Here is a 13,440-nt window from a genome sequence, read left to right as displayed (position 1 = left end):
GAGGAGGGGGCATCACCTCCTGCCCTGACCCCATCTGCTGCTGATAACCCGATGCATAAGAAGGACTCTGTCTCTTCCTAAGGGAAGTCTCCCTACCCCGCTGAGATCCTTGAAACTGCAGAGGCGCACTATACTGGGGTCTGCTCTCGCTAGTGGAACCTCTACACTGACCCTCTGACCTGGCCCTCTTGGGCTGACTACTACTCTGCTCCGAGATAGCCTTTCGCTGGCGCCTACGATCCTCTGACCCTTGAGCATAAGCCTGAATACGAGCTATATCCATTCCTGACTGCATTGCTACTGCCATACAAGCCTCCTGCAACCCTGGCTCTAATCCCATCACATATCGGTGAACTCTATCTTCCATTTCCTGCACAATAGAAGGGGCATATCTGGCCAAAGAATCAAACTCCACACTATACTCTCTAACAGACATGCTACCCTGCTGTAAGTTAAGGAACCTATCAACCCTTGCCCGCCTCAACTCGGGTGGCATATAATGGCGCAAGAAGGCATCTGAGAATTCTTGCCAAGTCGGCGGAAGAGCATCCCTACCCCTCGATAATCTCCATGACTGAAACCAATTAATTGCTATACCCTGCAATCTATAAGCAGCTAACTCAACAGATTCTGTAGCTGACGCCTTCATCACATTTAAGGTACGCTACATACCATCTATGAACTCCTGAGAATCAGCATTAGGGTCCGTGCCTTTAAACTCTGGGGGACCTAATGTAAGAAAATCTCGGGCCCTGGCACTTGCAGCCCTATCTGGATACTCATGACCCATATCCTGTCGTCCAACCTGGGTAGCAAGTATCTGAGTCAACAAACATATAGCATCTATCATCTCTCTCATCTCCTAACCCTGAACATCCGGCTGAGGGACTGGAGGTACTGGTACTGGTGCTGGAGCTGGGGCTGGATCAGATGCCCCTCTGAGCTCATCCGGAGGTGGGGAAGTAGGAGCACTCTGGGACTGAATGTGTATCCCAACACAAGTCTGAGCTCTGGTAGACCTGGGGGCTTGGCTAACTGCCTCATCCTCAACTGATTTGCCCTTCTGGGCTGCTGTCGCTTTACTCTTCCTACTCATCGCTGAAATCATACAAGACTATTAGATTAAGGACTTCACTTATGACACAGCTCTATTCGCACGATCTCCAACACGAAAGAAGGAATGACACCCTATTAATGTCTCGTAGCCTCCTGTTTATAGATGTGGTGCACAACACACCGATAAACAAGACTTTACTAGACACCGTCTGTGAACATACCGAGAACTGAACTGCTCTGATACCACTTTTGTCACGACCCAACCTAGGGCCATGACGAGTGACCGAGCTTAACCTGCCTGATAACCTAACTTATGTTACCTGTACTCAAACATCCCAAAACATATTTATATATATGTAACATATCACAATGCAAGCCAACGAGGCTGCTGATGCTTCTGTACAACAAAACAGTGGCCGGTAAGGCCAAATAGTATCCATGACACCCACGCTGTCCGCAGACTACTAGAAGAGTATGACCATGCATAAGTGACGGAACAGGGCCCCGTCGTGCCCATAATATATACACACAAAATTATACCAAAACAGGAACAGTCTCCGAAGCAAGTGGAGCTGTCTGACTCTCAACGCTGACTCCTCCTAGGTGGCTGGATTGTCTGACCGCATCCCTGAACCTGCGGGCATGAAACGCAACCCCCAAAGAAAGGGGGTTAGTACGGAATATGTACTGAATATGTAAAGCATTACTGAATCATAAACAAGGAAAAGCGTAACAGTAAACAAGTTTAGAAAGCAACCCGGAAATAACCTGGAACAGCATTTTGAACCATGCCATATGGTCCCTTACACAAATTCTAGCATACACAATATAAATATAGAATATCCTATTCGTAGCCGCTTCCGGCTAATAATACAATAGTCCCTTCGGACGGCCGCTTCCGGCTAATAATACAATAGTCCTTTCGGACGGCCGCTTCCGGCATAATAATGATGGCCCCTTCGGGCAGCCGCTTCCGGCTTAATAATAATGGCCCCTTCGGGCAGCCGCTTCCGGCTTAAGAATATCATAATCCAGCTGACCAGGTGGAACAATAACAATACACATGATATACAGTATGAATATGTAGTGAAGTCACAAAACGTTGCTTGTCAATACAGTATGAAATTTTTTATGGAAGTCAAGACATGAGTCGTCATGGAGTTCCTAAAAATAGAAGCTGATATATATCGACTATTATCCAATGTAAACAAGACTGAAGGGGGAGGCTCAATCACTGGAGAGTTCTAACATCAAGAAGTGAATAAGAATCATAAATCACACTCGAAACTTATGAATAGAATTACCCCAAAATTCATATTATTCATCACTTAGATCTAAGACATGCCAAAAGAAAGAAGGGTTAGCTTTACATACCTTTGGCGTTTATTCGTAACACAACATGTATACGCTGCCCAAAGTTTCAACCTATATTAAGACGTCAAGAATTATGGTTAAGCTACGGGGAGATTCAAAACGTTTCCCAACGTTAGCAATTCTTTTCTAGACAATTTAGACGACGGTTTCCTTACATCCCAAATTAATTACATAATAGTCAAGCTAACTCCAATAATTATACGTTCAAGTACTATATCGAGGCTATCCAAGACAAGATGCGAGAATCACTTCGAACAGCCCGCACAACATTCTAAACAGTCCACACAATATTCCAAAGAGCCCACATTCACAATATTCAATAACGATCCACATACGGCTACTACGTCTTCAAGTTATTCCTAATAGTCCGTAGCCTTAACGTTTTCATGTAAGCAACTTTATAACAGCCCAACCAACATACAACACAATGCATAATCTTAATTATCATTAATCTTCCAAGCGCAACAAGATCAACAACAACGTATCCAAAACAGCCCCTAACTATTACACAAAAGATGCTCGGAATTCTTGCAAACGCTTACGAACATGTCTAGCAAACCACATACGATTTTTACACATTATTTCATATCTTCTTTTTATATAATTTCAGTAAAATATGACCAGCATCCACACGACAACTACATCTTCAATTCTTACGCAAATAAGCTACATCATTATCACTATAATCCTTACAACAACCCACAAACAAATTTAACTCCAACTCTAACCATTTAATACTGTTATTCTCATCATAAGATTCATAACAACAACAAACAAAATACCAAGTAAAGTTAGTTCACCACCTTCTACACAAAACAGTCCCTACACGACTTCAACCATGCTTCAACATCAACACACATAATTTCATGGATTCAATTTATTTTCATATCAACACAACTTCACCTTTAACTTTCTAATTCTTGTCATTCTTTTAATATGTAATTTATGATAGCAACAACCATAATTACTAAATAAAATCAGTCCACCCATTTCAACTAAAACAGTCCCTACGGCCACATTAACATTCCAACACCAACATTCATAATTTTATACATGCAATTCATGTTCACCAAGTTACAACCATACTTCAACATCAACACATTTAATTCCATGGCTATTATCATGCTCCAACATCAACACACCTAATTGAATGGATTCAATTTACATTTGTACATCTACAATACGTTCAAACAACCCTTAATACATGCAAAAGAAAGTTAAACCTTACCTTAAACACTTGACTTCTCAACTTGACTAGAATTTGTGAAATGAAATAATACTTGTTCTTGTTGCTCCAATGACTACTCCACGTTGCTATGCACCTTCCTAAGGGTTGGAATACTTTGAAAATCTGATTTTTGATCAACAAATTTGAGCTTCAATTTTTTGCTAGCCATGGCCGAATGCCATGGCTTATGTTCTCTCTCTCTCTCTCTCTCTCTCTCTCTCTCTCTCTAGCTTATGTGTTGAAGATGGAATGAGGGTTTTGCTGATTTTGTGAGTCATATAAAATATATATATATATATATATATATATATATATATATATATATATATATATATATATATATATATATAGATATAGATATGCTCTTCCTAAGCTCTACACGTGACCAACAAAATTTTAATCCATGTGGAGTGTATTTGGTCTAATATTTAACTCAATTCAATGCCTCATTTGCACACTATTCATGAAGACCGTTTTTTTGGTCTTTAGTGGAAGACCATATGGTCATATTAGGTCCACTAAGTAATAGAATAATGTGGCATGCTAAATAATTAAAGTCTTCCATAAGGTTTCCACGTGAACCTTTTGTCAATTGCATTCATATAAGAATGAATTGTCAATATTTAAATGAGTCTTCCAACATGTAATAGAATGCCTTCATATAATAATGAATTTCCAATATTTAAATGAGTAATTGCCTTATTTTAGATGACTTTGAGTCATCACTAGGCATTGACACGTTAATGTTCCTCTTGGCTCATTGTTGCCACTAATTTTTAATTAACACCACAATTAAGTAGTTCCTAATCTCCAATAATATTTTTATACTAAGTAAAATTTATAAACAATTTGTTCTAATTTAGAAATTAAAAATTAAAGGTTTCTATTTCGTGTCCGGGAAGGGTTCCGTCTTTAACTCACGTCGATTCCTTCGCGAATAACTCGACGTATAAAAATACTGGGTCTAACACAAACGGGGTGAAATATGAATTTTTTTTTCCAGCCAAAATGATTTTTACAAAATTATTTCAATAATATTTTGCCATTTCATTTGTCAAAATAATTTCAAATACATATTGTAAGTCATTTAAAGTATTCAACATATTTTTCCATAAATATTAAGTTATTTTTCAAAATTAATTCAAAATAGTTTGAAACAATTATCCAAACAATTGTTTAAATTATTAAATATGAAATTGATAAGTATTTTACTCCGTTAATTCAAGAAAATTTGTTAATTAATTAAAATAACCAATTCCTTCTCAATTTTATAATTTATTTAGCCACATTCGCATTATTTGCCAAAAATTAACTATAAATTAGTTACGTATTAATTTTGGCTATAATTGAAATAGCTAATTAATTGCTATGTGTTAATTGTGGTCATGCTTGAAATAGCCAATTGTATGATTAAAGGTCAATTGGGGTTGTAATTGCAATAATTGGTCCTTTTAAATGCCTATGGCCGTATTTATAAGGGATTAATTGGGAAATTAGTCTTAATATGGCCATAAGTTTAAATGTCTATTTAATTATCACGTTGTAGTTTCGGCCATTTGGTTAAGATCGCATGTTTTACCCGTTCTATATACATATATGTACAAGTATATATGCATATACACGAGAGTATACATGTGTACATGTATGCATATGCCATATTGGGTCAGATCCTTCCCTTTTAAAATATGAGAAAATTGCACCATAAGTCAAGCTTTTAGAATTAAGCACATAAATAGCACAACTTTTAAAGTTCTTCAAAAGTAACATATTTTATACCTTTATGACATATTTAGGAAAATATTATGCCAAATAGAATCCCTTAAATCAGGGATTCAATAATATTTACTCATTCTTTATTATCATTTTATCTCCCTTTTTTAAGGGATAAACCCATCTCTATTATATAATTTATCTCTCTTCTTCAACAGATAAACATCTATCTTTCTCACCCCTCAACTGCTACTACATCTTCTTATTTATTTTCATTTTCTCGTATGGGCTATTGAAAGTTTTCATTTTTCAAGGATTTCGGCAAAGCTAATGTTAGAAAAAAAAATTGATTGACTTACGTAAAATAATTATGAAAAGTTTTTAAAAAAATAAAATTATTAAAAAAACTCCAGAAAATACATTTCCAAAAAAACATATCCGAAAGATAAATATCATATGAGGTATAACTGCATATATAAATATTATTTGGAGCGCACACAAAATTATATGGGGTATAAAAAATTATCATACAAGGTATAATTAAACTATACGTGGTATATGAAATGTATACAAGGTTTCATAAAATGTATAAAATATATAACAAAATTATACGAGGTACATAAAATTTATGATACAAGGTATAAAATTTATCATACAAGGTATAATAAAATGTATATAAGATATAAAAGGCAGTTACAGAAGAAATCATATATTCATGATATATATTTTGTATAAGTTTATTTCTAATATAAATTTAATTTCAAAATATCACTTACATGATATTTATATAATCAAAAGAACTACAACCATGTGTAATCTCAATATTTTGTATATTCTTTTAACTACAACCGTGTATATACTTAAAATATTACTTATCATGCATTCATTCAATATAAATAAGATCAAATTTTGCTTTTAACTACAATCGTGTGTGTGTGTGTATATATATATATATATATATATATATATATATATATATATATATATATATATATATATATATATATATATATATATATATATTAATGCTTAGTATATTTTTTATGCGCATTTAATAAGGATGTCAACAGTAATGTTGACCCTGAGTGGTTACCTGAGAGAGAAAAAAAAATAATAAAAAATAATAAGGATGAAGACTAGATGTAACCGTTTAGGAATATGTTAGCAAAAAAATAGGAACGTAAGGTTCCTTATACATAGGAGTTGCTTTAATATAGAACTCTTAATTAAATGGCTACGAAATGTTTACTGCATTTACCTGTTAATAATATGTAAATATTTTTATATTCTTGTCTACTTACGTTTTTTCCCCTTTAAAAATAGGCCAGGTCCAGCCCAACAAGGCAAAGCCCCGGCCCAACCCTCTTCAACATTAAAACCAAATGACCCATCTACGACACACATACGTGTCTGTATAATCAAAGGTGTCAAAACCCTAACGCCGCCGTGGTATCCTCTCTCTCTCTCTTTCTCTCTCTCTCATCATCACCATACCAAAATGGCAACGGTGCAGAGTATTATGCTTTTCTTTGGTTTGTGCATAGTCAAAAGAGGCAAAGCATTAATTGCTTTGACCTCTCTCTTACCCTTATCACCGCAGAACCACCCTCAAAGAGGTGAGGTTGCCCCTCCTTTTACTTTTTTTTTGCATTTTCTTTAATTACTCTTGTTTTGTATTGATTTCAAATGCTCGATTGTGATTGGTTTGCTATGAATTGGAGGGATTCCCCCCCCCCCCCCCCCCCCAAAAAAAAAACTCTTAGTCCCACATGGGTGGAGATCTCAAACCCTAGAATTTGGGGGTTCTATATAAAGAACCCCAATTTCTACCATTCAACACACACATATGTACACTTGTATAATTTTCGAAAGAACCACATTTTTATTTTACACTGGTTTATACGAGTGCACTTAGGGTTTTGGTTTGCTCATAACCCTTTTTAGTTTAAATTTGGTCTATTTTTGCTAAAATCCTTGTGATTTATTTGTGGTTTGTCGCTGTGAGGGGTGGAAGAGAAGAAGACTTCCCCATTGCTCCATTCTCAACCTTGGCTACCACTACAAAAGGTAATCTTTCTTCCTTTAAGTTATTTTGTGTTGTTTAGTTCATCATTTGTTGTCTTTTGTTTGTGCTTAGCTTATGTTTTATGTCATTAGTCTGTTTCTGTTATTATTAGTAGTAGTTTAGCATATCTATTTAGGTTTTAATTGTTAGTTAATAGAGTATGTGCTAATGTAGTGGTTTGTATTCCCTGTTGGTTAAATGTTCAGTTGCGTTTACATGTTATTTTTAAAGTCAAGCATGATTAATAGTAACCTGTATTCAAGCTTTACCTGTCCATGAGTAGATTAGCCTATAATGCCTCCTATAATGTTATTTATGCCTAATATAATATTAGTAATGACATAGTAACATGGACTGCTTAGATTGAGACCTATTGAAAGAACATTTAGTTTGTTATTGTGATAAACATGACTACTTGTGGTTAAGATATATGGTTTTTGGTTTTATTTCTACCTTAAGAAAGGCCAAACTTGTTATTTGCTGGAGTTATGAATGTCTGTTCTTGTTGAAGGATTAGAATGATGTTGCCCCTTTGGGACAACCTAGGTTATAATATATCACTGCTATATTGGTTTGCCATTTAAGACAATTATAACAACCTGAAACCATCTATTTTGTTTTCTTTCTACTGGAAAGAGGAAATGATATCATGTTTTTGTGTACCTTAAACCAGTATGATGTTCATTTGGAACTCTTTGAATCATGATACAATGTTTCCCACCATATGTATGCCATGTTTAAAATGCTAGGCCAAAGTGCATGCTTATATTGACCATATAGAGTTCTTTATGCCTTTCCCTGCTTTGTGTTAAACCTTCAACATGTGTCTTTCCCTTTTTAGATTTTGAACACCATGACAAGTGAAAAAATGGAGTAGTATGTTAAGCTTTCTTATACATATGAGAACCTATGTGTGAAACTGATTTAATTTGATTGACATACTGCATCCTGTCTGATTGTATGACATCTCCCTATCTCCCTTTTTCTGTTCTTCTCCTACGTGGGTATGTTGAATGGAACCATGTTGACATAAGGTTTTAAGAAGTTCCCCTTCTTATTCTGTTCATTTTTTGATGGCGTAGGCACTCTGTTGGGTTGTATGATATTTTGAACCATCGAAATACTAGTTTTCTATGTCACTGAGTATTGACATAAGTCACGTTAAAGGGTATGTTATATGTATGAGGCTATAGCTTTAGTATGTGGACCACTGTGTGCCATTGTTATGTACGGAAGGTATTTTGGAATCTCTTTTTGATGAATATATGAATCAAATGTGTGTCAAGTATGTCATGCCATATGTATATCTAGTGTATTTGATATAGATTTGATGTGAGACTCCTTTGTTCTTCCCTCCCTTTCCTTGTTCTGTGTTACTGCTGCATAATATGCATGGGATATATAAGGTATATATAGCCTATACGTGCCTTGGTGTATATAGGGTGGTATATCTTGTATATTGATGGAATATCTGCGGAGTTTCTGGCTTAACCACATTGATGAGTTAGTAATTTGGGACTGCCTTCCTTTACATATTCCTTCACCACTGATTTGGACCTCTTGCCTCAGGTTATCTTAGTTGGGCTTGTCCCTTTTTATCTTTTATGTTCTAAATCGCATTTGAGCTTTCTTACTCCCATTTGTTTACTTTTTTAAGTGTGTGTGCGTGTGACTATTCTTCCTTTAAGTTCTTGATAAATTATTTGCTAAGTTTAGGTACTTTCTAACCATATCCTTCTTTTTCCCCTCTTTGGTTTGCATGGAAAGTATCTGGGCCATTCGAGCAAATTTCTTCATAAACCACTATTCGGACAGAGGCCCAATAGCTTTCTTTTATCTTTTTTTTTACGCGGAGTGCCCTTCTTTTGGGCTGGTCTTTATATTTTTCCCCTCATTTATGCCTTCTTTAATTTTTTCCCCTGCCGCCTGTTTAATGAAAGTTTTTTGACGAAATTACCCTTACCCCATTAAAACTCTTTCTATTTCGTCATTTGCCCTTTTATTTTATTTTTTTGCTTCTTCGTTCCTCCTCTGTTTTGTGTCTGTCTTATCTGTTCTAAAATTTAGGTACGAATTTGGATCTTTTGCTCGTTTCAATATTTGTTTTTATGTTAAATTGTTGTTTGTTGAATTGATATCTTTTTCTTCGTCGTTTTTTATATTTAATTGATCCTTTTTTATTTAAAATTATAGTGTTTTGTTAAAGTGTCTGTATGATTTTTTGAACTTTAGTTTTGTTCCCCATGTATATATTTTCGCTTTTTGAATGTCGTATTCTGAATGTCGTAATATGTTTTAGTTGATTTTGATATGCATTTTGGTTTTCTCTTTGTTGAATCTTTGAAGTTTTGCCTATGAACAACTGTTTTATGCTGTTGCTCTTATTTTTGTTTAATAATCTGGTTTTTGTGAAGAATGTGTTTGTGCGAGGCGGCATATGCTTGTTCTGGCAGAATTTTTGTTTTTTGAAACTTAATTTATGCCTATTCCGGCATAATTTCGTGATTTAAGTTAGTTTGTATGTGTTTTGATTTTTTGGTGTTTTTTTGTTTGTTAACCTGTGTTTTCATGAAGACTGTGTTTGTCTGAGGCAACATATGCCGGGTCCGGCAGAGTTCTTGGTTTTTGAAACTGAAGTTATGCCGGTTCCGGCATAAAGTTATGCCTGTTCCGGCATAACTTTATGAATTAAGTTAATTTATGTGTGTCTTGCTTTTTTGGTGTTGTCTTGTTAATAATTTTGGTTTTTATACAATCTTATGTGTTTTTGGTGTTGTTTTGTTAATAATGTTGGCTTTTTATGCAATCTTATGTGTTTTGGTTCTTTCTTCTATTATGCAGGTATTTGTGTACCAGTCTAGGGACTGATTTTTTATTATGGTATATGTTAATTATTTTCATTCTCATTTTTGGTTTATTCTTATGTAAATTCTTGGTTTCTGTTGACATTAATTTTTCTTTTATAGGAGGAACATCCCTTGGTTAAGTTTGAACACTGGGTTGAAGGAGGTGGCATGTGGAGTGGTGATTTTAATTTTCGGAGTTTGATTTTGTCCTTTTTGAGTGTCTCTCAATTGGACTTGTTGAAAAAGGGTGTGTTTGGACAGTTTATGGATTTGGTTGATGTCCACCTGAGTGATAGTATTTTCCATTGCTTGATCTTATCGCAACTTTCATCTAGTAATGATAGTGCGTTAAAGTTTAAGATATTTGATCGCGTGTGTGTATTTGATTCCGAGTCTTTCCGTCTTATTACTGGTTTGGATTCTTGTGTTGGCGATTTTAGTGTTGTGTCTAGCAGACCAAATAGATTGTTGAGACTTTATTTTCCAAATCAGTATAGAATAAGGTTGTGTGATCTCAAGAGTTTCTTACAGATCAAGTCAAGTAATCATACTGGTGGTTTTTGGGAAAGATCTAGTGATCCTGTTAGACTTGCTGAGGTCTATATAATGGAGAGGGTTTTGTTGGGTCGTAACGAGAAATGTGTTGTTAAAGGTCATCTAATGAAGATAATTGATGATGACAGTCTTTGAGTGTCTTATCCTTGGGGTTCTCTTAGTTTTAATTGATTGGTACGGTCGATTCATGGTTGTGTGAAGACTTTCAAGAGCATGCCATCTACACGTTATATGATTAGTGGTTTCCCTTACGCTTTAAATGTGTGGTTGTTGGAGGTTTTCCCTATATTTCGAGGGTTTTCAAGTTTTCATGGTCTGAAGTCTCCTCGTATGTTGTCTTGGGGTCCTTCAAAGCAAGTTGATTATAAAGTTATTGCTGATAATTTCTTCCATGCTGAAAAAGTATGTGTTTCCCTTTTGTTGATGCTTCTTTTTCTTGGTTCTTTTTCCCTCTTGTTATTTTTTGTGTTTTTGTCTAATTGATGTGTTTATATTGTGTTATAGAGATTCAAGAAATTTATTGTCCATGCTGTTGTTGTTCGTACGGAACAAGAGATGCTGGATTATCCAGTTGCACTTAAATTTCCTGATGATTCAGGCCCGTGTTCTTCCCGTGCGGTTTTGCCATCTCAACTTACTTCTCAGATAGTTGATGTAAGTTGTACTTTGCCTTTTGTGTTTTTGGTTGTTTAACTGAATTCTGAGTTAGAGGCCTTCTGGCAGAGTATTTTAGTAGGAGACATTTTTGTAGTCTTTTATGTTTTGGTTATGGAAATGAAAGTTTATGCCTCTTGAGGCATACTTTTTGGTTTTGCAAACGTAGAATCTGCCCCTTCCGGCATACATTTCTCCTTTCATATTTCAGTTCTGCCCCTACCGGCATACTGTTCTCATTTTGAGACTTATTTTAGTAGGTGACACATTTTGCAGGCTTCTCTGTTTTGGTTTTGGAAATGAAAGTTTATGCCCCTTGAGGCATTCTTTTTGGTTTTACAAACTTAAAATCTGCCCCTTCCGGCATACATTTCTCCTTTCATATTTGAATTCTGCCCCTACCAGCAAACTATTTTCATTTTTAGAATTCAGTTCTGCCAGGTCCGGCATACTTGTTCAACATTAATTTAATGGCATCAAAAGTAGTGTGTTGTTTTATTAATCTGTTATACAGGGTGTTTTGTCTAGTGTGAAGAAGCAACTTGATGATGAACGATCTACAATTGTCAATCAAGTAAAGGTATGACTTTTTATTTTTTTATTTTTGAGTTTGTTAATATGATATGTATACTTTGCATGCTGCATTCGTTGTTTTTGTTTATTCTCATTTTCTTTTCTTCTTTGTTTAATTTTTTTCCCCTTGTTTTGTAGTCTTTGGATAGCCGTTTCGAAGAATTGGATAAAAAATTTGTTGGTGCGATTAATGCTGTGGATAGCTTAGTTCGTGTACATGATGAAACAAAGTCATGTGTAGCAGCTTCTGAAAGTGCTAAAAGAACTTGTTTAGAAAGTAGACTTGACAGTTTGGAAAGTAAATTTGATTATGTGATGCATTGTGTTGAAAGTTTAGTTCGACTGCATAGCGAAAACAAACTTGATTTTGGTTATTCAGTGAATGATGAGGTGACGTTAGATGCACATCTTGGAAAATATTTGCAAGAATGTATGGAGAATATGCTTTGTAAAGCAAGGTCTACGAAAATTGAGACCTCTCCCATGCTCGATATGCTCTGTGATGCTGCTATTTCTTCATTAAGTCAACTGTCTGATAAAACTCAAACTCTTTCTCAGTTTGAAAAGGAATTTGTGAAAGAAAATGAAGACCACGCAAAAAAAAGAAGCACTTAAAGAAGTTGTTGCAATTAATGATGCTTTTCAATGCGGAGATTCTGTGTTTTCTTCTAATGAAGCATCACAAAATATAAATGAAGTAGCAGTTGCTGTTAAAGATAGTAGAAAACGTCTAAGATGCGAAGATGGAAATAAAGAAGATGATGGTTATCCTAATTGGTATTTGCTTACACCGAGCAGTACTCCAGTTGAGAAACGGTTGAGTTCTGGGACTGATATATACTGTACTGCAGAAGTGTTAGGAAAGTGAATTGATTTTTTGTTGTTATTTACGGTAAGTGTTATGTTATTATGTTTCCCCCTTTTTCGAATGATGTATATGTAAATTGGTTTTTCATTTCTGTACATATGATGAAGTTTCACTTTTTCAAATTGTACTCTATTGTAGTCTGCCCTAACCAGCATACTTTTGCCATTTTTGTGAACAGATGTTCTGTCCCTTCCGGCATACTTCTAAGATGGAAGTAACTGTTTTTCCTAAAACTAAAAAAGATAATTAAAAAGTGACTCTTGTTCCAAAACATCTCGAATAAGTGCTACAGTTACTTCCAATTAATGTATTAATTGTTTTGTTTAAAAAAAAAAATGGAAAGAAAAACTGAAAAAATTCTTTGTATTTTTGTCAATAGTTGCAACAGTTACTCCAATTTAAATTTTAATAACTGTTTTTGGTTTAAAAAGAAAACTGCAAAACTTGCTGTATCCTCATCCAATTGAAATCTAAAGAGCTGAATATGCAAAAGTCATGCCAAATAAGCTTG

The 13,440-nt window shown here is 35.0% G+C and overlaps 1 protein-coding gene across 1 annotated transcript; it reads left to right on the top strand.

Annotated features, from left to right (window-relative positions):
• The first annotated feature begins 7,102 nt into the window (after window positions 1–7,102).
• Window positions 7,103–11,208, top strand: LOC132618406 (uncharacterized). The gene is made up of 3 exons (XM_060333468.1): window positions 7,103–7,435; window positions 10,275–10,313; window positions 10,400–11,208. The coding sequence occupies exons 2-3, from the start codon at window positions 10,311–10,313 to the stop codon at window positions 10,967–10,969; spliced, it is 573 nt and encodes a 190-aa protein (XP_060189451.1). The 5' UTR covers window positions 7,103–7,435; window positions 10,275–10,310; the 3' UTR covers window positions 10,970–11,208.
• The last annotated feature ends 2,232 nt before the right edge of the window (window positions 11,209–13,440 follow it).

This window comes from Lycium barbarum, chromosome 11 (assembly GCF_019175385.1).
Source record: "Lycium barbarum isolate Lr01 chromosome 11, ASM1917538v2, whole genome shotgun sequence".
Classification (NCBI taxonomy): domain Eukaryota; kingdom Viridiplantae; phylum Streptophyta; class Magnoliopsida; order Solanales; family Solanaceae; genus Lycium; species Lycium barbarum.
Note: the sequence above shows the minus strand (reverse complement) of the source record. Positions and strands in the feature narration are given on the sequence as shown.